The 25,176-nt window shown below is 41.5% G+C and overlaps 1 protein-coding gene across 1 annotated transcript in view; it reads right to left on the reverse strand.

The window, feature by feature from the left end:
• Positions 1-25,176, reverse strand: part of VSNL1 (visinin like 1) — a 97,412-nt gene that overhangs the window by 53,674 nt on the left and 18,562 nt on the right. Inside the window, exon 2 of the mRNA XM_019451381.2 lies at positions 4,740-4,906. Coding sequence (XP_019306926.1) covers positions 4,740-4,901 — 162 coding nt within the window. The 5' untranslated portion in view covers positions 4,902-4,906. The remainder of the gene's footprint in view (positions 1-4,739; positions 4,907-25,176) is intronic.

Consider the following 25,176-nt stretch of genomic DNA (forward strand, 5'->3'; position numbering starts at 1 on the left):
TCTGGTGGGAATTAGAATGTCAGCCTGACAGTGGTTAGAAGCATCTTTGGTGATTCTTAACCTTTCTTCAGACTACCGAACACTTTATAAATCTGATGAAAGCTATCCCAAAAGAGTATACAGACTTTTACATACCATCTCAGCATGTACAGAATTCCAGAAGCCAACCCAAGGATACTCCCAGGTTAAACTCTAGGCCAGCACTTCTCAGCAAGTCCATCATGGATTTTCTCCATTAGAACTGTCTGTGAGGTCTTACTAGAAATCCATTTATTGGGGCTCTGTCCTAGGCCCAGTAAAACAGCAACACTGAGGAAGGTGTTCATCAATCTGCTGATTAAATAGCCCAAGTGATTTTGATACACATTCAAGTTTTTTTGTAATTTTTTTAATGTTTGTTTATTTTTGAGGGGGGGGGGAGGGGCAGAGAGAGAGGGAGACACAGAGTCTGAAGCAGGCCCCAGGCTCTGAGTTGTCAGCACAGAGCCCAATGTGGGGTTCGAACTCACAAACTGTGAGATTATGACCTGAGCCAAAGTCGGATGCTTAATCGACTGAGCCACCCAGGTGCCCCAATACACATTCAAGTTTGAATTGGTCATGGATGTAGATCAGTTTTCTCATTTGCCAAGTCACTTGTCCAAAGTCGCACAGTAAACAGGGCAGAATGAAATGCAAATGTTTTATTTCATATTCTATAAAACAAAGATTTTATACGTAAAATCTTACATTTATATGTTTGCATATAACTTCCAGAAAGCATGCCTTTTTCTTCTGATACTGGTTTTTAGGCATAAGAACACAATTTGCGAGTTAAGTTCTAAAACTCTATAAAGAATTATAGAATATGGTTTTGATACATCATTAACTAGAAAAATCTTCCTTGGTCTATCAAAAGATCTTTATCATAAAACATTTAGGTGCTCCAGAGTCTGTGACATCATTTCTTTTTATTTGTTTTAATACATGTCTCTGAGTAGTTGTGTCAATAGAGTTTTGGTGAGTAGACTTACATTTCCAAAGCTTCAGGCCCAGAAAATTTCTTATTGAATGGGATTCCATCAATATTTTTTTTTTAAGTTTTTTTAAACGTTTATTTTTGAGACAATGCAAGAGACAGAGTGCAAGCAGCAGAGAGGCAGACAGAGGGGAGACAGAATCCGAAGCAGGCTCCAGGCTCCGAGCTGTCAGCCCAGAGCCCGACGCGGGGCTCAAACCCACGAACCGCAAGATCATGACCCGAGCCAAAGCCAGACGCTCAACTGAGCCACCCAGGCGCCCCCCATCAATATATTTTTGTAAAATAAACATGGTACCAAGGTTGAAAAAGGTAAAAAAAAAAAAAAAAAAAAAAACTATCTACTCAGACGTTTTATCTTCCAAAAGGCTAAAAGTTTGCTTTTAATCATTGCATAAATTAGCTTCTTATTTTAGTATTTCATTTTGAAATTAACCTCTCCTTTTGCCCCACCAACAAGCATTTATGTCATTCTGCCTTGTATTGGGCTTAACTGTGTCCTCTCAATTAACCTGTGAGATCCTGGAGGACAGGCAGGACCATCCATTAGTCATTTCTGTATGTCTTCACTACAAGCTCCCTGAGAAGGAGATACGCAGTCAGCATTTAATATAATTCACTCAACAAACGCTTACTGATGTTTGCTCTGTGGCAGGCTCTATCCTAACCACTGGGTCTCATGTTGATTGAAATGGGGTGACTATGGTCTACAGGACTAAAGAATGAGCCTAACAAGGAAGACCCGTGCCCAGACCTGTGTTTTGCGAAGCTCGCTCCTGCAGCTGTATGTTGGAGGGGCTGGAGTGGGCTGATGGGGGCTGCCATGGAATCCAGTCATGAGGCAGGGCTGTGGGCTGCGGGGACGGTTGGCAAGCCCATCTTTAATACGTGTCCTACCTTCCCTCTTTCTATGACACCAGGCCTCATTTTTCTGAACCTCAGTTTTAAACATTTTGAAACATGGACTTAAGGAAGGGGTTCCTTTACATTTTGGATGCAAAGGCTTCTGAAGTTGAGAGTTTGTGGCTCTGGGCCTTGCAGAGGGGCCTTTCCCATTATTTTGCTCCTCCCCACACCCTGAAAAGAGTGGTTCTACAGCAGCCAGGTGTCTCTCCTAGAGCCTGAAATGGGTCATACTGGTGACCGTACCCGCACCAGGCTGACTACCCAGACAGGAGGGCAGCGGCCACAGGCAGAGTTGCTCGCTCAGCCGGATTCTAGGATGTCTCAGTGTCCACACTGAGACACAAGGAACTACAGAAACGTGCCTGTTCACCAGGGTAAGGACCGTGACTTGCCAAATATTTGCACTTTTCAGCAGCATTAAAGGAAGTTTTTTCTGTTAGCCCCTCTCTTGAGCCTCATTACACAATCCACATCTTTCTCTGGGCTTCTGCCTTCTAGCATATCGGAGCTGTCTTTTTTTTTTTTCTTCTCCTCTCCCTGTGTACACGGCATATTTCCTCTGTGGTTCTGCTTTGTATGATGTCCTTGGACAACTCTGGAAGGACAAGAAGACTTTGCTTGCTTTCTGACTATTTGACAGAAGAGCATAGGCTGAGTTTGAATATGGTTGTGAAGAGGCTGCCAGGAATCTAAACTCCACTCAGAAAGTCATATATTCTCTTCTTGGAATAAAAAAGTCCATTCTGGGGTGGAGTGAGAGAGGTGGAGGAGGTGGATGATGTTGGTAGATATACATCAGTTGTACCACAGCTGAGCCGTGTTTAATGTTTATATGCCCCCCGCCCCCCATCTTGAGGCTGGTGCTCTTCCAGTGCTGAGTACTTTCAGTGTGTAAATGAAATACCTCATTTCCTGCATTTCAACTCTTTCTTCAAAGGCAAACTGCTCTCATTTGAAACAAATAGTGAGGAATGTGGCACACAGAGCTTTCTTAAACACAGTGACAGCTTGCATGACCTCCAGTGATATGAAAGTAGCTTTGACAAATCTCATTTGTCTGTACTTCCCTTGGGGCTGAGAGTGAAGACAGTTGTGAGGCTCAGGCTAACTCCTGGGTGATAAAATGTTAGAAGATGTGACTTTCAAAACTATGGAGAGTGGTCTAATCACTTAAGAAAATGCAAATGATCCCACTTCTCTGCAAAAGCAATTTATATCAATTGAACAATAAATGCACTTCTCAGCACCTCTACCTGAAAGAGCTCTACACGATAAAAACTAATTTCTTCGATCTTAGAAATGGCACAGTGATCTTATGATATACACACAGGCCACCCTAAGGGTACCTTTTGACACACATTTAAGGAGATAGTTTTGTATTTACCTGCGGCCCCCAGCTGCTCAGCTTTGTATTAATGAGAATTCTGTGTCCCTGACACTCATCAGTGGTCCTTACAGGGTTATTGAGCTTTTAATCATGCAATAAGCGCCCATCTGCAAACTCACCACCCGAAACCGCAGCTACAACATGGATACAATCTGTATCTACCCCTGTGGCCCTACTCCTATCCTGTCCCTTGCCTCTTCCCCATTGGATGTGGCCACCAGTCTGGATCCCGTATTCATCAATCTTGCTTTCCTTTTTATATGATTTTATTGCATTTATTGGTAGTCTTGTAAAATATTTTTGTAACCTTCTTTGTGTTTAATTTAGAATATTTTAAGACTCACTTTTTGCACTTAACGTTTTGGTGTCACTACAGATCAACTGTTTTGACTGCTATGTGAATACATCACAGTTTATTTTCCACTCTCCCTCTGATGGGCATTTGGGTTGTTTCCCAGTTTTGCTATTGTGAACAGTGCAGCTATGAGCATTCTTATACGTGTCCCTGCTTGTGCAAGGATGGAATTGCCAGACCACAAGCTATGTGAAACATTCAACTTCAGGAGGTGAAAACAATGCCTATACAATCATCCTCCACACATATATTCATGCGGATGGTTCAACTGCTCAAACTGATTGCTACACTTAAAGGATAAAAGCAACGTTTTCTATTTGGTATTTTAGTCAGAAAAAGTTAAAAGAAAAACAATGCATTTTTTCCACAAGGCTAGCGTTAGGTAAGTGTACACAAGATAGAATGTCTTAGATCCTGCCAAATCTAGAAACAATACAACTGATAAACTCAGACAAACCAAAATAATACCATTGCAGTAGAAATTATGCCTGCCATGGAACAGTTTTATCTAATGTCCAGGGTAAGATTCACTTGTAAACGGTACAAAATGCTGAGTTAAGAGTTCATTTTGTAGACCTTGATGCCCAAATGTATACCGGACCTCCCTACCCCTTTCCAAATGTGCTGATGTGGGAATCTAGGTTTTTTTCTTATCTGCATATAGGAAGACACCTTGTAGTGAAAAAGGGCCCAGGTACTTTCTCTTTAATGGAGAGAGGTGCAGATACTTTTAACAAGCCAAACAATAGTATAATTAACAGCTTGTCAACAATCATCAGCAAACACTGTATTATCTGAGATTTCTACTGTTCCTTCACCCAACACTGTCATCTTCTGAACTCTAGTCAGTGTTTTGGCTGAACAATTACTCTTCTTATTCAGAAACTGCTTGACTTACGTCTGGAAAAAACACACCCCTTTGCATTTTTAAAAATGTCCATTTTTTCCTTTTGGTTGGAAAACCACCAGGTTGAAACAGATAGGCTACTTGGAGTTGTAATTCCATAGGAAGCTACATTTCATGAAGACTGCATTTTGTGGCCTTAAGAAAACAAGAGGTGGAAACCATTTACCTTCACGTAGAGTTGCTGAAATTCCTCGAGGTTCAGCCTCCCACTTGGACAGTCCTTGAGGAATCCTTTGTACCACTGCTTGAGCTCATGCTCGTTAAACTCTGTGCTCTTCACCAGGTCCTCCATCACTTCAGGGGCCAGTTTGCTATTCTGTTTCCCCATTCTGCCTGAAGGAAAGCAAATTAATGCAATTAGCTGTGGTCATTTCAAGCTTGATTAGGAGCCACGTCAGAGTCCTGAGCAGCCCTTGGTGGGAACTCCCTCCCGTGTGTCAGGTCAAAGTCCCCCCAAGTCTGCCTCCTTCTATTTGGCATTCCAGTAGGGAGGACAGAACAAGACTCTTCTCACAGCTCAAGAGGCAGCAGAGCTCAGCCTTCCCCGTCACGTGTCCCCTTTTACATGGCATAGATCCTACAAGGAGAAACAGCCATCCTTGTTTTTGCTATTCATGTAAAGTACATGGGAACTCTTTATGCCCTCTTTTTCTGAATTAAAATCCATTAGCACTTGCTGCCTAGGTGCCTAATGCTACATGTAGTTTGTAAGGATATTAAATGGGATTGTTGACACACGCAACGAGAAGGCTTTATAGCCAAGTGATCACAAACAGACTTGGGAAATCTGATCAGCAAATAACAGTGCATAAAATACATAAAATAATGTTACCTATATCAGTTATGTGCCAGGTTATTGACCGTTTGCCATGTATGTTACTTAGGGCAATATTAATGAACTGTTTTATCTTAAATTTCTTCCTAAATAAAATTATGTATATAATATATATGTTACACATATAGAATACAACTAAAGTATATATTATATAATAACCAAATATATATTATATAATAACTAAATATATATTATATTATATTGTATTGTATTATATTATATATGTTATATAATAACTAAACTCTTTCAGATTTACTGTGATGGCTAATTAAGAAATAAGTAGGTAAACAAAGATAAACAATACTCCAAAATTAAACTATTTTTTGTATTAGTGCCAGAAAATTGAAGGTGATTTTTTAAAATTTCCCTTGAATGTTGTTGTTTTATAACAAAAAAAGAATGAAAACCAAGCTTAACCACAGATTGATTTAAAAAGCAAAATTAAACTGAAAATCTGAAGGACCACCAGAATAAGGAAAGTGCCACAAGATCTTCAAAACCCTGATGCGGGAACTGAATTAGGCTTTGAAAATTTTACCCCAGTGGATCTAGGCCTTCAATGTTCTTGAGACAAATTCTCTCTCAGGCTCCAGGCAGGTCTATACTTGCAATCACCCAGAAAGGGTAATCTCAACACATGCTTTGTTGGGGCTTTTTTTGCCTCCTTCTACAACAGATTCCATACCCATTGTCAGTGACCTGCCCTAACATTGAAAATCCTTTCACTGTAGTGAAACCAAACCACTCTTGCTACTTCCAGGGAAAGCTTCCTCCTCAGCATCATCCCAGCTGGACACAGTGAGAAGATATCATGAAAATGGCCATTTTTCTTCCAAATTCTTCTGTTTGAGCAAAGGACCGAGGAGCAGCCACTTTGCTCTTTTATCGTGGAGCGTCTCGACTGATTTTGGCTCTTAATTTCAAGCTCCATGTCTCTTATTAGCAACTGTCTCTTAATAATAGGTTACTATGGGATTCCACAGCTGGATGTGGAAATCAAGTTGGGTACTCAGGTGTCAAGTGTAATTAAGCTGGGTAAGAACACTCTAATCCATGGCTACCCTGCTAATCGAAAGATGTATTACCAAACTTTCAGGACTTCACTTTGTTGTTTGCAGTAGAGAATTACAAATTTTCATTTCTGCACTAGAATCTCACCTAACAATAACAGCTGCTGAATACTGAGGGTTGGCTGTGGGATAGGCACTGTGTTGAGCATTTTACCCTCGATCTTTGGCCCTATGACAGCTCTGCAATAAGGATTAGGGCAGCTCTCTTGTACAAGATCATACAAGTAATGCGTAGCAGAGCCAGATTTTGAACATGGATTAGTAAGACTCGAATGCACAATCACAGACAGACAGGTGGATGGAAGGCATTTCAGAAGGAACAGGAGGGGCAAAAGCAGGAAAGCTCGCAAGGCTGAATCAGTGCCTCTTGGCGCTGAAAGAAGGGATGAGAGAGGGATCAGTCACTTTGCCAGGCCCTAGTTGGGAAAAGACTGTTAGAGTTTACCAAAACCACAAGCCAGAGTGGGTCTGTATTAATGATGGGAAAATGGATTAAGGGTTATTAAAAACTGCCTTCAAAAATGCCTTTAGAAGGTCAACAGCGTGTCAGCTTCTCTCTTAAGCAAGGAAGCGTGGATTCTCCATGGATCATTTATGTTCCTGCTGACTGACTGGGGAGAGGGTGGTCTCACACAGGGAACACTGTCAGGACCATGAATCACCATTTTGGAGACTCAAATGCATCACTTCATGCTTCTTGGTTATGGGTCATGCTCAGCATTATCACTTAGGTGTGCCTGGCAGTAGATGGGTTACAGAGAAAATCAAATTCTGGCCTGGCTCAAAGCAGCATTGCCACTGCCTTCATCACGCCTTGTTTGGGTTCATGATCCTCACCGAGATCTCTGACCCCAGCCCACCTTCTGTATGGCTGCTTGAATGAATTTCTAAAATACAAACCTTGCTCTCTGAGCCTCTCCCTAAAACCGTCAATACTTCCCATTGTCTACAGGATGCAGCCCTATCTCCCTCGCCTGGCACCTGTCCTGCCTACTCACATCCTCATTTTCTGCCCATCTGTCTTTTCACTTGCTCAGCAGACTTCTTCTCTTTCTTTAAGTAGCCTCCGCTCACATGCTACCTCTTCTGTGAAACCTTTGCTGACTTTCCAAGGCTCGCTTAGGCATCCTTTCTCAAAGGCATCTCCACTCTCTTGTAAAAGCTTTCATAGTCATTATTCATTACTCATTATCCAATCTACTGGATTGTTAGTTTCTTGGGAAAGAGGACTGTCTTTTATTTATCTTTGCATCCCTGCTACTTCGTACTAGGTGCTCAACAAATAATTTTTAAGGGGATGAATGAATGAGGGGCACAGTGGAGTCCACAGTCAAGGACCTTGGCACTGGCCTTCATCAAGTTGTGGTATTTGGTATGTTTCTTTCTGGGAAAGTCAGTCTCCTAGTAATGTATATATGAAAAGAGTCAATGCAATCATAAGTATAAATATAACATGCAGGCAACAGATGGGAAGAATGTTTCATTTAACTGTTTGGAAAATGGCCTGCCCCCCACCCCCGTCAGAGACCATTTTTTTGTTGTCTTCGTCACTAAATTTTGAACATCTTCAAGCCAGAGCTCATGTCTTTTGTCTCAATATTCTCAGTATTTGGCATAAATGTGGTGCTTAGTAATATCTGATACGTGAAGGAAAGCATTGGGTTAACACTCCCCACCTATACTACCCTCGTCCTGGGGCTGCAGTGATATGGGCCAGTAGTGTCTTTCATTATGGCAGCAGGACAACAGAAAGGGTAAAAATGACAGTAAAGCTTATCATATTCCCAATAAAAAGATTTCATGACATAAATAACATAAAATAAAATATTCCATGTGTGGGGGGGCTGCAGGTTATCCCAGCTCTGTTTCTAGTTCATTCTGTGATCTTGAGGCAAATCCTTTCTTCCTCTGTTGCTCAGTTTCCCTATTTGAAAAACAAATGAGTTGGAACACATGACCTTTAAGGCCCTTCCAACCCCATCATTCACGGATCTGTAGCATAAGTTCTGTAAACATGAAAATATGAGTCACGGATTTGAAGTTGGCTTGTCTTGAAAGAGTCCACACAGGTTGGTTTTGTGGATTCTTTACCTGGGCGCCTGTTGGTACTTGAACATTTGTTGCCTAAGAAGGGAGGGCACAGGCACTTGAGTGCATTATTTTAAAGTTGGCATTCCAGGCTATTAAGACAAGCATAGAACAGGACCAGTGATGGGCACCAGGAATGGGCCTGTGGGTGATGAAAGCCCAGCACCAAATTGCAAATGATACCCGGAAAAGACCATGTTTTCATACTCTACAGTTTACAAAAGTCTTCATGTGGCAACATTTACCCACGCAACAACCCAGTAAGAAAGAGATTATTATCATCTGCCTTTTACTGATGAGGACTTTGAGGCTCAGGGAGAATGAGTACTTCGCCTTAGCTCAACCAGCTAATAAAGCTTTGCTCAGAATACATGTCGTTCTCCAGAACCCCACTGGTTTCCTGATACAGGCTGTCATATTCTCTTGCCTGGATTCTGCAGCGACCTTCTAACTGGTTTTCCTGCCTTGAGTTCTGCCCACCTCTCTTCCACTTCCAGCCATGACTCCAGAGCAGAAGAGGCAGAACATGAAGGAGTGCCCTTAGAACAGATCTGAGAGACTCCCTAAAGGAGGAAAAGACCACCAGGGGAGGTAAGGAGCACCCATGGGCATTTTTCCTCCACAAACCCTTTGGGTCCGAGAGAAGATTGAAGTAGTGCGTGTGTGTGTGTGTGTGTGTGTGTGTGTGTGTGTGTGTGTGTGTTGTGTGTTGCCCTGAGCTGGTCCTTTACCCACTCTGATATCTAAGTCCAACCTCCTAGAACACAACAGGGTCATCTGTGTGCAATGAGGCACACAGAACAGCAGGCCTGGCTTTTCACAGGTAATCTGGCCATCAGCCTGGCTGAATCCTGGCAAGATTCACGCAAAGACTGGGGGCTGAGAGAGAGAGGCCCAGCCACATATGCAGATACACACAGGGTAAGCATACCAGTGGGGAACGAGGCCTGGAAGCAGGGCTCAGAGCAGAGAAAGAGCTTTAGAGGCTCAGTTGGAGGCTGATGGAATATAGCCATGTGTGGAAAGAGTCTTAAATGGGAGCAGAGCTCGTTGTAGTGTAAGATTACCTGGGCCAACTTTGAATACATCAGGTGCTTTCTCTAAGCCCTGGGCTCCTCACTTGTACACTGGAATAACTAGAAGAGACGGGCCTTTTCATGCTTAGATTCCTGCCCGGATGGCTCTTTGTTTCCCTTACCACCTGTCTAAACTTGACTCCTCCTGCAAGGCTTGGTTCCATTGCTGTCTTCTCTTTGACACTTGACAAGTTCCTACCACTCTCCCTTCTTCTTCTTGATAGCATAGTTTGCATCAACAATGACTCTGGCCTGGTTAGCTCTGGGCAGCTCAGCTCAGCAGACAGGTATAGGTGTCGTCTACAAGAAAGGTTCTGTGCTAGGCATGGTGGGATATACAGAGAAGATGTGGTTCTAATCTTGAAAAGCTCAGAACTGGATGCAGGAGACCTTCACGCCCCTGGGGATGTGGGATCTGATGACATGACTGCCCAGAGCAGAGACCTATGGAGCACTGGGGATAGAGAGACAAATGCCCACCAGATCAGGCAACTTCACCTGTGGGTGGTCTTCAGGTGACAGCTCTAAACTAGAGTTCCCCAAATGTGCCTGAGTAAAAGAATCATCCTTATCTAGTGAAAAATGCAGCTTCCTGGGGTGCCTGGGCGATTTAGTCAGTTAACCCTCCAACCTGGGTTCAAGTCATGATCTTGCAGATTGTGAGTTTGAGCCCCATTTTGGGCTCTGTGTTGCCAGTTCAGACCCTGGAGCCTGCTTCAGATTCTGTGTCTCCCTCTCTCTCTATCCCTCCTCTACTTATGCTCTCTCTCTCTCTCTCTCTCTCTCCCTCAAAAATAAATAAACATTAAAAAAAATTTTTTTTAAATGCAGCTTCCTAAGACCCTCCTTTAGAAGGAAATCTGTACTTTTAACAAGCAACGCATGTCAACTGGGGGAGCAGTGATGAAAATCATGAACAAAAATCAAAGTAGATGGTCTGAGGAGAAGACACACAGAGCAGCACAGACATAACCTAAGTTCTCGCTAATGGCTCGCGCTCTCCTTCTGACACCCCTGATGTTGTTTCAAGATCCTGCACTGGGACTAACATTAAGAATTTAAAAATCACACAACTAGGGAAGACCAAAGTTGAAAAGATTTGTCCCTGCGTTCTTCTGCTTTTAATCCCCTTGATTTTAGGTTAGAGAGCTTGAGAATCTCGAAGATCACGTGGGCACCCAATGGCCGAGTGGGGATGAGAACCCTGGTCTCCTGACCCGGCTGGGGGATCCCACCCTCCAACCCCAGCAGCACGCCATCCTCAGGCCAAACACCCAAAGCTTGCAAGCCAGGATGCACGTTTATCTCCCAGCTGGGTTGTTGAAACAATCTCCATCACCACCTCCCTGGGATGCTATAAACAAATGACAGGAGGTTGCTAGTTTCCAGAGATGGTTAAAGCAACGCTGAAAACCATGCCTCAAAGTTGCCCAGCACATTGTGTGGGGTTTTCTTTTCTAATAAGGACAATTATCTGACACAATGGCTCTTTCTGCCTCTCTCCTCTGTAGCCTCCTCAACAGAGTATTCTCAAGCCTCTAGCAGCATCTCCCCAAAGGCAGAGTGTGGATCCCAGGCTGGCCTTTCTTGCTGTCTCTGGGGACCCCCGCAGCTTCAGAAAAGGGGAAAAATGCTTTCTTTTGGCATTCTTTGATGACTTTACCTCAAGCCCTGAACCTCATGGGATTACACCTCAGGTCTGGCCTGCAAGCATAAAACAGGTAAGGTTAGGAGGGACTGAATCCCTGGGGACTCAAGATAAGGCATGAGTACTTATTCGATCTGTAATAAATGAGGAAAAACATTTTGATGGCAGTGGCAATGGCACCATCAGGGCAAATGACAAGAGTTCCAACCCAGAAAGGATAATAAATACATGGAGGTGAAAGCAGAAGTGGGTCCCAGGGATCAATCATCTGATCTGACCCCTATGTTTTCTAGAAGAGTCCCAGGAAGGTTAGGGGAATACAGCAAGTCCGTGACAGTGCCTAGCAGCACCTTGGCTACTAAGCCTGGGTAAGAAGACTTGGAGGCTGCTATAATGCCCAGGTCTGTGACCCTTGGGTGCTGATTTGTGTTGAGGGTCCTAGGCCCTGCAGGACTAGGAAGAGCCAATCTATGTCCCTGTCACCAGGCTGTGAAAAGTGGCCTCCCTCTCTAGGCCTGTCCCAGTTGTTTCCAGCCAAGTTGCCACCTGAGCAGTCTCTCTACCGCTCAGGGGTGGAGTCTGAAGTTTCCTAGGGCCTTAGCTGGGGACAGCCCTGACCAGGATGGGAGCCGCTTGTGAACATTAGCCCTTGGATCTGACTAGGTGGTTCCAAACTAAAACCCACCTGGTAACAAGGTGGCCAGGTGCTCAGGGACTCTGATCTACAAGGCATCAAGTGGCCTAACTGGCTTTGGGGGTCCGACTCAATTACCTTCTTCCTCCTTGCCCAGGCACAAAGAACATCTCTTAAACATCTGGGAAGTGTGGCTAAACCCGAAGCCACACTTGGCGCCCTGGTGTTGGGCTATAACTTTGGAAAAATTTCTACTCAGACTCAGTTTCCCTTTCACCCCCTCTTACAAGTTCTTTTCCTTTTCTATTGGGACACAATGTCTCTTTTATTTTTCACTGGACGTAGTTTGGCGGGACAAAAATAAGTATCCTGGGGGCAGACCTGGATCAAATGATGTTCCTGCTGCATAGAGAACATCTATGGTGTTCTATGATAAGCTACTCAGCCCACTGGAGCCTCAGTTTACTCATTTGTCGAATGGAAATGATGAAATTTGCTCACAAGGTTGTTATGGGAATTAATGAGATAACACATTGAATTATTTCCCACAGTGCCTGCCACATAGCAGATGTTCAACAAACAGTAGCTATTATTATCTTTATCATGGGACCCAGCAGACTGGATGGCTCCAGAAGATGGGGAGGCAGACATTTCATGATTCAGGCCTCGATATCTAGGCGTCACCTTAACCCTGACATCTCGTGCCAGACCTGGTATGTGTAAACAGAAGTACACATACTGTGGCACTTGGGAAATTTTACTGTGGTCCTGCTTCCTGCTTATTCTCCTCCAAGTAAAAGTGCTTCATATCCAACCTGACAGAGGGAAGTCATCTGAGGACCCCACAGCCTTGACTAAGCATCAACTGTTGAGTGAAGTTTCCATCTAATTCCCCACTCACCCACTGAACAGAAGTGTAAGCTGATTAATAGCTGGTAACCTTTCATCTGGGAGTGTTTCAAGCAGCCACCCACTTTTCTGCATCTTATTTTTACTTCCTGGTACATCTTTCTCCAACCATTCTATGTGTTCTGAGCATTGATTTCTATGAAAGGAAACAGGCCGTCTCCGGCAGTGTCAGAACCTCACTTAGTTCTGTGAGGTAACAGAGGAAATGCTTTCATTAATAATCACAGCCTTCTGTCCAACAGATTGTGTGCTAGGTTGTGCTGCCAGGTCCCAGTGGGGAAGGACCGTGGCCCTTATCTCAGAGCAGCAGGGAGCTGCGGGAGAGAATCACAGAGCAGGGGCGCCTGCGTCACCTGCACATCACCAGTCCCCAGGCTGGGAGCAGCCTTGAGCATCAGCGGTCAGGATAGACATCCAAGTCCTTGCTCTCAGAAGTATCTGAGATATCTATCCTGATGGGAGAGTGACATGTCCAAGTGTCTATAGGTAGTGGCAAAGTCACTCAAGTCTTCCGATTCTCAGGCTGGTGGTTTTTCCTTTCTGAGAGCTGTTTGCACTTACTGTGTCCCTATATTGTTATTTCTACAATAATTCTAAAAAAATAGTTTAACTCATGCGGGTGGGTCTTAAATACAGAGAGTTTGAAAGTCTCAAATAAACTTATAGAAGTAAATTTTACTTACTTATAGAAGTAAATGTTCTATTTGAAGGGAGAATGACACTAAAAATTCATTCATTCATTCAGTGATTCAAGAATCTTTTATTTAATATTATGCTATATTGCAAAGATAAAGGTGGCTTCCAAATCATCTCCAAGGTAAGCTTTTCCTGAATACTAGATAATATCTCCATCTGCCTGTTAGACATTTCCACCTTTGTATCCTACAACCATACCAAACTCAATATATCTTCCTGTGCTCCTCTCTCAGTAAATGACCCTGCCATCTGCCCAGGGTCCATTCAGAGCCTGGGGGTTATGCAGGATTCTACCTCTCATCACATCCCTGTATCCGACCAATCATCAAGTGAAATAGTTTGTAGATCCTACTTCCTAACTTTCTTTCAAAATCCATCAGCTTCTTTCTTGCCACTACCTTAGTTGAGACTGCCATCATCTCTCACTTTTATCATTATCCAAACTTCCAAACTTGCTTCCCATCGACAGTCTTGCCCTCCTGAAATCCATCTTCCACATAATAGCCAAATGACCTTTCTAAAACACCAAATCCAATTATGCCACTGTCCTGCTTAACCCCTTTAGTGGACTCCCATTAGCCTCACCCTGAATCCAATCCGCAGCAGGCTTTCCAGACCACTCACCTGGGCCACTGCTGCCCCACACCCAGGAGCTCTTCAGTTTCACCCCTGCCCGTGATCCAACTTGCTGCATCAACTTGAACCTCTGGTTGTGTACTAGCTATTCCTTTGGCTTTGAGGGCAGTTCCTATTAGCTCCCCTTTAGCCTTCTAGTAAATTCCAAACCATGTTCTAGACATAGATGAGACACCTCATCTGGGGTGACTTCACTATCTGGCTTCCTCTTTTACACCCTGACTCTTGTATACACTGGTGTCACCACGCCACCTGCCAGGGCATGGTCGCTGTAAGGCACGTCTGCCCACCGTAAGGCACGTCTGCCACCTCCCTAGACCCGGGCTTCCCCAAGGGCAGAGTGATTGTCAGGTTAGCCTCAGATTACACTGAACAGGTGCCCAGGAAATGTTGTTGAATCAATTAATTACGATGTGATCTCTGTCAACAACTAGCTAGAGCTTATCAGCTGAGCGATAAGAGAGAACATATGAAACGGAGATCAAAGATGAATGTGCTAAGTGCCATTAGGGAGACACCAGCAACGTGGAGAGAGACAGGGAGGGAGGAACAAAGAAAGAGGGAGGTGTGGGAGGGAACTCTAGGGAACCAGTAATAAAACTACTTTAGGAGCTGAAAAATTGTGTGAAGAATTATTTGCAAAGTAGTCCTTCAAAATTATCTCAAGGAAACAATCACAAAAATCCAGAGATGTATATACTAGGATGTTTACTCCAGCATTGTTTAAAATAATTTTAAAAACCCTACCTTCTAAGAAACAACTTAAATGCCCGTCATAGAAAACTAGTTAAATTGATTTGGTTATAACCGCACAATGGAAATTATGAAGCCATTAGAAGTAGTAATAGAGATCTACATCTAATGACATACATTGGTATTGATTTGATGTCATTTATTTACATTAAAACATGTGAATATACAAAACAACTATGTATTTTTAAGGATAAACACTTAACTGAGGACATGTATTAAACACAGTAGAATGGAAGAGGAAAGTGGGAGTACAGAAAATAAAAAAAAATATTTATAATAAAATCCAAAAAGGGCTTTATATATACAATGATGACAGTGTGCCATGAACACAGGAGTATTATTACCATAAATGTGCACTTGAGGTCCAAAAAAAGAAAGAAAAGAGGAGAGAAGACATTGCAATAGACTGTTAAGTTAGAAAAGCAAGTCATAAGACAGTATGTGTATCACCTTGCCTTTGCTTTATGCAAGCTTTGCTTTATGCAAGCTCAAGCTTGTGTGCACAGAAACTTTGGGCAGTACATAATTTACATCAAAATCTTAACAGTGGTTATGACTGCTGGTGGTATAATGGTAATATTTCATTTCTTAATATCTTTCTGAACTTTTTATAATGAGCACATGTAACATTTATAATCATAAAAAATATATAAATAATCTCAACAAACAAAATGTCTTTTGTTCAGAAAATAGTCTCTGGCATCCTGGAAAGGGAACTTCCAAGATGCTTTGAATTAATGCCACTCCCTTTTCCAACAATTGATGCAGCAATATGTCAGGGTTCACTTCCAGACCAAAGACCACTCTGAGGACTATCTTGGGTAGCTCTGGGTGAAATGATGAACATGGAGGAGAGGCTCAGAAGAACCCTGAATCTGCCACCTTCTCACCCATCTCAAAGCCCTAGAGAAGCATTGATGGGGAGACAAAGTGTGGCCAGGTCAGAGTTCCTGACCCTCAGGATCTATCATGTCAGGAAACCTCTCTGAGGCTCAGCTCTAACATGCGAGACTGATGATGATAATATCAATCTTGATGTGTTATCACAAGGTTTAAATGAGATATAAGATAGAAAAGAGCTTTGTAAATGCTAAAGCACTCTCCAGTATTCATTATAATAACTGAAATTCAAATTCAAAAGATAGAAAAGATGATGATCCCAGAGATCATCACTTATGGCTGCCTAAGGCTGGATGAAGATTGTCTAATGAGGTCCAGAGAGATCTACTTGAAGGTCAAAGGAAAGAGGTAAGAAGGTGAAAGGGAGCAGAATTTGCTACCCCAATCTATGCCTGTTCGGTGTAGGATTATTTTAGGCTGAGTATTTTTAAGAAACAGAAGACATAGGGCAATCTCTAACAGATGAGTAGAAGTTACCCTTCTGAAAGAGACATTTATATTCATAAGAGAAATCTCCATTTGTAAGGGTGTCTCACTTTGGAGCTTCAAGGGGGAGATGACTAAATCTCTAGAAACTCTGTCAATGGAGAAGGCAACTGAATTAAATGTGCATAACAACCATACCCTTGTTTACTGTTTTGCTTGACAGACCCCCCAAACTGCCTTCTGTCCCTCACATTCTATTTGTGTTTAGCTGGAGATGATATTTAAGGTGATGATTTGGTCCATTTTGGTTTTCCTGGGTATCTCCTTTGTATGCAAGAGGTATACATGTTATCAGACTTATGTTTGTTTTCCTCCTGTTGACTTGTCTTTTATTATGGGGGGCCAGGGGTGGGAATCTTAGCCAAGAACCTGGAAAGGTTAAGCGAAAATTATTTTTCCTCCCCTACAAAGGCTTTGGAAACAGTAGCATCACTGGATGTGTCTGTGGATCAACCTTCCTTACCTTCTTTCCAGGAAATAAGGAAATGGTGATTCACAGTCTTCAACTTGGAGCTGTTGACTATAAAGCCAACTGACATTCTCAGGAAACGTTTTCCAGGGCCCTCCCAAATAGCCTGTGTGGACTGTCTGCTTTGACAGGTTGGTGGACCACAACTTTCCCTAATGCACAGAGCTGGGTTCAAGTCCCAACTCCACCAGTGTTTCCCTGTGTGACCTTAGCCACAGTTGGCTTCCATTTTGAGCTTCGGTTTTCTCATCTCCAAAAATTCTATCAAAGTTTCCACCTCACCTAATTCACTAGGTCATTGTAATGGACAAATCTTATAAATGGTAAAATTGTTTCTAGCTCTTAATCTAGGGCACTTTCTGGACATCTCAGGAAAGAAAACAAGATCCGGATATATGGAAAGAAGTGGGTTTATTAGGCAGGGGAAAAGAGAATGAGTAAATTGCAAATCCTAGCACGAAAGAGAAAAGACACCTGTTGACAGGCAGCCAATAGAAGGTTGACAAGCTGGAGGAAGAGGGAGGCAACCATGGGCCCCTTCTTGGAGCTCTGGGAGGTGGATGGAAAGGACATATTCACCAAAGGTTGCTAGAGGAGTGCTGACCCTCTCCAGTGAGGTTCCTGTCTTTGATGTGTTTCCAGTTCTGAATTTTGCTCACCCTGTCCTTGCTGGGCCTTTGTGAAGTATCCAGCAAGGCTGGAACAAAGCACTTTATTGTGGTGCTTGAAAAATATCTTGGCTAAAAGGGACAATGCCAAGGCTGAGTGGGCTAAAATTAGACCTTCCGGTTCTGTTTGACTTGGCAGTTGTGTGCACAGGCTGCTAACGTGGCATCCTCCACCGGCCTCCCTCCCGGCCGGCCATGTGCCTTCTGAGAGCACAGGTAACATGTGCTGAGGGAGAGGAAGTGCTGCTTCCTCTGGCACCCTGTGGGGATGACAAATGCTTCTGGGCTGTGTCACTGTCACTTGGAGCAGTATGTTGAGTAATAATTTGAAGGGATATGTTTCCCCATCAGCCAATTTGCATATTGAATATTAAATATGAATATTAAATAAATATTGCATATGAATAGTCAATCATATCTCTACTTCCCATTAATCTAATGCCCTTCCACACTGAAACCAAAAGGAAATCTCAAGACATATATATATTATACATTTGAAACTTTTACTAACCTTTACCTAAGAACTTACAACTTCACCTATGTAACCAAGGCAGAACCCAAAGAATCAGTCACAAGTAGCTTCTTCCATCATGCTGTGCAGTGATGGCATCTACAAGGAAGAGCATAGGCCTAGGAGTTAGAGAGGGAGATCCCGAACCCTTGCATGTCCATTAACTTGTAACTTTGGGCAAGTTCCTGAACCTTTCCTATCCCGTTCTTTCAACTTTAAGTTGTGTATGTTAATAACTACCTCAAAATCTTAAATGAAACACACAAACAAGCAGACAAACACAAAACAGAAAGAGACTCATGAACACAGAGAATAAGCTGATGATTGCCACAGGGAAGGGGGTGGGAGGATGGGCCAAATAGGTGAAGGGGATTAAGCGGTACAAATTTCCAATTATAAAATAAATAAGGCATCAGGATGAAAAGTACAGCATAGGAAATGTAGTCAACAATATTGTAGTAACTTTGTATGGTGACAGATGGTAACCACACTTACTGTGTAATGTATATATCATTGTCAAATCACTATGTTGTACACCTGAAACTAATATAATATTGTATGTCAACTGTACTTCAATTAACAATTTTTTAAAGAGTTAAATAAAACAATAAATCTATATGAATAACATTTTAGCAGTAATAACCATAGCTTATATTATCACTTACTATTGTGTTCATGGATTATGCATTTCATCTTTATAGTAATTTAATGAAGTAGATATTACTATGCCTTCATTCTACACTCAAGGCAAATAAGACTTGGAGAATTTAGGAAACTTTCCAAAGGTCACACAGCAAAAAATTGGTGGAGTTTGCACTTGAACCCTGCAAGGCTCTGATCCACTGTTCACTATTCTGCACTGTTAAAGGAGATGAGAAAGAAGAAAGTACTTTCCAGAACAGAAACTGTTATTTCATTATAAGGTTCACCATTCTCTTTTCTTGCCTGGGTGTTGCCCTGATCTATGCATTTCTTTACTCAAGTGAGGCAATTTCCAGTACCTAGAGGCTAGGTTGTTTCTTTCCCAGTTACCAGCTTCAGGTCCTTGGGGGCTGGGGAGGGGCTTGAATGCTTAATACAATTGCAGCAATTGAAGGAACGGAGGATGTTTAACCAGAAGAAGCAAAGACTCAGGAAAGGAAATTTGAGCTTTCCTTGAATAAGTGAAGGATTTACTGGCACAAAAATAGACCTATAGATCAGCGTAACAGAATGGAGAGTCTAGAAATAGACTCGGCTATACATAATTACTTAATGTATGATCAGGGAAGCTTTTCAGAACAAGAGGAGAAGGGAATATAATTTTATAAGTGGTGCCATCATCTTTTGATAGCAATTTGGTGGAAAAAATGTAAGTCAGAAGTATGATAGGGAAAAAAGGATAAAATAGGCAGAGAGGGAGACGTTGGGACCTGAGGCCCCCAGAGGGGAAAAACAAGTATTTTAGAACAATGCTGGGAGGGTTTGACTACAACAAACTCCCTGGGGGGTAAGGTTCCTCTTAAGTATGCAACAGACACCATCTACTCCCCTCTCAGGTTCCCCTCAGGAATTTGACAAAAGACCTAACTAAAAATAAGTAGTAGACCATAAAATGTATGACCCACAAGGAACTTAGACCATAGACCATAGACCATGCCTCATACAATGCAAATGAGCCAATCAAAAAGGAATGATTAGGCATTTAGAGTTACCCACCCAATAAGGGTAGAACCTGAGAAGGAACAAAGGGTAAGGGAAGAGGGAGCCAACCAGAACCTTACAAAACAAAGTCCCTTGCCTACAGTCCGCAGGCTTTCACCTTCGAATACCACCTCTCTGTAAAGAGAGCTTTCATACTGGTCTTACTTTCTGACCTTATGCTCAAATTCTTACTTTCTAATCTTATACCTTCATAAACTTTAGTCTGCTTCTCATCTTGTGTCTACCTCTTCATTCTTCGAAGCGGTGAGACAACGAATCCGGGGTATTGAGGTAAAAAAAAAATATCCTGCAACAGAACCACACTATGTACCATCTTTTAAAAAATCATTAACATTCGGAATAAACAGCTTAATATAAAAATATGTCAAAGAAAACTAATAGAAACTGAAGATACGCTAGACAAAATGTTAATAGCTATGTGTATCCATACACATAGCTTTATATGCTTTATATATAAAGTAAATTCCAATTATTTTTTTTAATTTTTTTTTCAACGTTTTTTATTTATTTTTGGGACAGAGAGAGACAGAGCATGAACGGGGGAGGGGCAGAGAGAGAGGGAGACACAGAATCGGAAACAGGCTCCAGGCTCCAGTCTCCGAGCCAGCAGCCCAGAGCCTGACGTGGGGCTCGAACTCACGGACCGCGAGATCGTGACCTGGCTGAAGTCGGACGCTTAACCGACTGCGCCACCCAGGCGCCCCGCAAATTCCAATTATTAAGGGAACCATTAGATGAATGATCAGAGTGTACATAGAAAATTCATACCAGCATAAACACAAATAGTAAACCCAGAGAAACATGTTTAACCTATTTATTAAGGTCAAGTTAGACTTTCTAAGCAAAAGCAATGACAGAAACTATAAAAGATAAGATTGATAGATAGAACTACATAAATTCAAAGTTTAGGGAGTCTAAAAACACCAGAAAAAAATAGCAAACGTCAAGTGGAAGAAAAAATAGGCAACATAAATGTTTTTTAAATATTAAAGGTGCTTAAAAATAATTGGTTAAGAAGGGCGCTTGAGTGGCTCATTTGACTTTGGCTCAGGTCATGATCTCACTCACGGCTTGTGGGTTCGAGTGCCGCCTTGGGCTCTGTGCTGACAGCTCAGAGCCTGGAACCTGCTTCCAATTCTGTGTCTCCCTCTTTCTCCCTCCCTCCCTCTCTTGCTTGTTCTCTCTCTGTCTCTCAAAAATAAATTTAAAAAAGCATTAAAAATTAAAAAAAAATAAATGGTAAGAGAATTTGATAGAAAACTCAACAACCAACAAGAACAGAGTATGAACAGAGATGAAATCTCAGTGGCCAAGTCCAATCCTACAAATAATCAAGCACGGTAAAACTGCATGTTCCTGCAACCCACTTAAAAATAGAAATGAAGAAGCAGTAAACAGCAACACTTTTGATACCAGGGGTACCCATCTTAAAGAAAAATTCCAAGAGGAAAAAGTTATACAAAGGGATATATTTATTACAGCTTTATTTGGTAATGGTAGAAACTCTAGTTTTAGGGAAATAGTAAATTATGGTATGTTGACTCAATGGAATATAAAAGCATAAGTACAAGTTTGAAACATGGCAAATTACTTATGATATGCTAAGTGCAAAAAGTGGGCATACAACATTGAATACACATTATAATTACAACTATTTACTGCAAAAAATGAAGTATGTTGTTTTCCTCTTTTCCTCCTTACAAATCAATAAAAAGCCCAAACTATGTGCAGAAATCATACTATGTATCTATCTGGGCATGGGGATAAATAAGAAATGCTTGCTTAGGGCTCCTGGGTGGCTCAGTTGGTTAAGCATCCGACTTCAGCTCAGGTTGTGATCTCATGGTTCATGAGTCCGAGCTCTACGTTGGGCTCTGTGCTGACAGAGTGCAGCCTGCTTGGGATTCCCTCTCTCTCTCTCTCTCTCTCTGCCCCTCGTATATGCTCTCTCTCAAAATAAATAGATAAAATAAAAATAAAAATAAAAGAAGATGCTTGCTTATTTCCCATAGAAACCAATGATCCAATGGGAGAGAAAAATAATTTGCACACATTTAGTTACAATGTATAATATGGAGCGATAAGGACATCCCTAAAAATGTAAAAGATTCTATGGTAGCACATTCATGCTGAATAGTGAAAGATCTCCTCTAGGTTACTATATTAACTCACATTAAAATATGAGAACTTGAAAAGATCTCTGTAAATTCTAATTAATCGTCCTTATTATAAAGTTGAGAAGGCTGAGGTGCAGAGAGAGAGAGTAAACAAATAGATCTTAGATCAATGCTTTCCTTTTCCAGATGAGAACCTGAGGCCTAGAGAAAACATAAGCTTCTTCTAAGAGTGTGGGGAATGTCTGTTTAAGATCTAGTTCCAGAGCCACATCTCCTGACCACAAATCCAATGTTCTCTTCAAACGCAGCTTTCACCCAGAGTGCATCAACGAAAACAGAAGGTGACAGAAGAAACGGGCTACTTGTCTTTTAAAGAACTTTGAGGATAATGGAGGATACAGTGGTAAGACCTCATCTCTGTCTCAGTAATTCAGGGGAGAGTCATGAGTTTACAAGCCCAGTCAGACACTTAGGAGGCTGTATATGCTTCTCCATTCCTTGTACCCTAGTCCTAGTTAGTCAGAAATTCTGCCTTGACTAACTCTATTTTATTTTAAACTCTACTGGTTTTTTTGTCAACAACTATGTAATTAGTCTTTCTGCAGTCTCTACCCTTCAAATTTATTCTTCACACTGTCACCATACTGTTATTACTAGAATAAATATCTGACCACTTCAAGCCTTCAGTGCTTCCCTGTTGCCTAAAAAGGATGTATAAATTCCTTCAAAGTACCCATAGAGGACACCATGATCTTGCTGGTGCCTTTCCTTCCGTTTTATCTCTCACTACTTTGGTCTTACACTTTGAGACTCATGCTCACACTGAATTTGCATTTTCAAAAATGTTTCAATATTTTATCAGATCTCTGTTAGCATAGTAGGCACTTACTGAATGGACAAATGAATGAATAAATGAGATAAAGGAAATTTAATAAAGACATTTCTTAATGACATTGATATCTTGGCTAATTAATCTTCTCTATCTATAAGCTCAGTGAGGTTGGGTATTGTGTTTGTCCTGCTCACTGCTGTATGCCCAATATTCAACAGCTGAATAAATGAATGAATGAATGGATGGATGAATAAAACTGTGTAACAGAGATTTGTATGGCTGTTATGGAAGGGCAGAGGAAACAACCATATTTGTGGGAATTAAGGAGAGCTTCACATGAGAAGCAATCTTTGCAATGGTTGGATAGGGATTGTCAGGTAGAAATAATAGACACATTGAGGTACAAAAGAACATGGCATGTTCACGGATCAAGAAATACTGGAAGACAGCTGGAAAGCTTCAGGTGGACAGGATAACCTAATGGAAAGAGTCAGACGGAGTTAGATTCAAATCCGAGAGTTAATTCTATTTGTGTGACTTCAATCAAGCTATCAAAGCTCTCATAGCTTTCATTTTATCTTAAAACAAACTGTAAAAATTGAAGATGAGATAATATAGAATACTGAAAATTGCATCGCTTAGGACAGGAGCTCTTCCACTTTCTTCCTCTCCCTTTACCCCCTCTCCTCTTCCTCTTAGTGTTAATTCTTTGGTTTAGCACAAGTATCTTGGCCTGCTCTTGTCACTAGGTAAGACTAAGGGCCTCTTTCAGATCTAAATCTAAAAACCGTTCCACAAGATGTTCTCTGTGGGCAACCAGCTCTTATCTGTATATCTCCCTTATCCTACTGCATACATCACGCTAATGCCAAATAAGATGTTTTGACTCCAACTCAGATTAAAATAAGAAGGGCCAAAGGAACAAGAAGGAATTAATTTGCTATCTGGTCTCTAAAGTTTTTTGCTCTTTTGCTGTCTGAAACCAAATAGTTTGGCCCCTATTTAACTCTCAATAGGGAGACTTTATAATTTATTGTCCAAAGAGCACACTGAGAGTGAAGGAAAGTGCTATTACTTCTACCAAGACAATAGGTATTATTCAGGACTATCTTAAGCAAATTGGGGTGTATTGTCACCCTGCCTCTCCAACTTTATCACCTATCAATCTCCTTTATTTCCTATGCTGCAGCCCTAGGGACTCTGTGGCCTTCTCTCATACACACCACATTCATTCGTCCATTAAGGCCTTTGCATTAGTTTTCTCTCTCCTTAGAACGCTCTTCTTCCAAGATCTTTCATGGCTGACTTCTCACCATTCAAGTCACTGATCAAATGTCACCTTTTGAGTTCTTCTATTCAAACTATTAATACTGTTAATAGTAATTACTATTAATAAGTAACTATTAATAGCCTCTTCTCCAACGACTATCTCACTACTTTGTTTTATATTCTTTGTAGCCCGTAAGACTATCTGAACTTAGCTAAAGTATTCATTAATTTATATGATTATTTATTGATGGTCTTTTTTCACTATAGAATGTCAGCTCAAAGAGGGCAAGAACCTGGCCTGTCTTATTTATCACTCTTTGTATCTAGACCAGTCCCAGATACTAAGTAGGTACTTAATAGTCATAAAATGAGTATCTTAACTTTCTATAATTTTTAAACATAAACTTCCTTTCTTGATAGTGACAGTGATTTATAGTTACCATATGAATGTGTTCATTTCACACATCAGTGCAAATAGGTTGTATGCCAAATTGTTTGAAGGAAAGGTCAACTTTAAATTCCCCTATCTGCCTGCTCACGAACTCAATAAGGATATGTAACTCAGCAGAGTCCTTAATTATTTCCAACTTCAGGAAACAACTGAAATAAATAGCCTTAAGTCATATTAGGGCTACAGTGTCACTTAAAAAATGTTATTAATTGTGTTAGGTTTGAATCAGACAGTATCCTAGGACCAAGAGCAAAATGTGGGTTACCACTCAGGAAAATTACCTGATGCATACCATAGCTAAACCATCTATTCTTGGTATTCTGGATATTTAAAAATTATAAGTTGTTTTTCTCTGTGTTTCTAGAGTGCTTTTGGAGGTTTTTAGAAATCAAGATGGGGGCGCCTTGGTGGCTCAGTCAGTTAAACGTCAGACTCCTGGTTTCGGCTCAAGTCATGATCTCACAGTTTGTGGATTCAAGCCCCATGTCGGGCTCCATGATGGCAGCACGGAGCTTGCTTGGGATTCTCTCTCTCTGCCCCTCCCCTGCTCATGCTCTCTCTTTCTCAAAATAAATAAATATACTTTAAAAACTTTTAAAAAAAGCAAGATTGAACAGTGGAAAGCTCAGTTTTATTTGGTTTATTTGGTGTTTATTAGTCTTACAATTTGGGGCAGTTAACTAATGTTTCTGAGACTCGGCTTCCTCATCTGTAAAATTGTAAAAGTATTGATCTACATATTCCATTTGCATTCGGAAAAAGTTTTATAATAATACCAAACCATAGATGGATTCATTTAAAAAATCTTGATGCCAAATATAGTCAACCATTGGTGTTAATAGATTTAACAT

This window comes from Panthera pardus, unplaced genomic scaffold (assembly GCF_024362965.1).
Source record: "Panthera pardus isolate Hobbes unplaced genomic scaffold, ASM2436296v1 HiC_scaffold_26, whole genome shotgun sequence".
In the NCBI taxonomy this organism is placed as follows: Eukaryota; Metazoa; Chordata; class Mammalia; order Carnivora; family Felidae; genus Panthera; species Panthera pardus.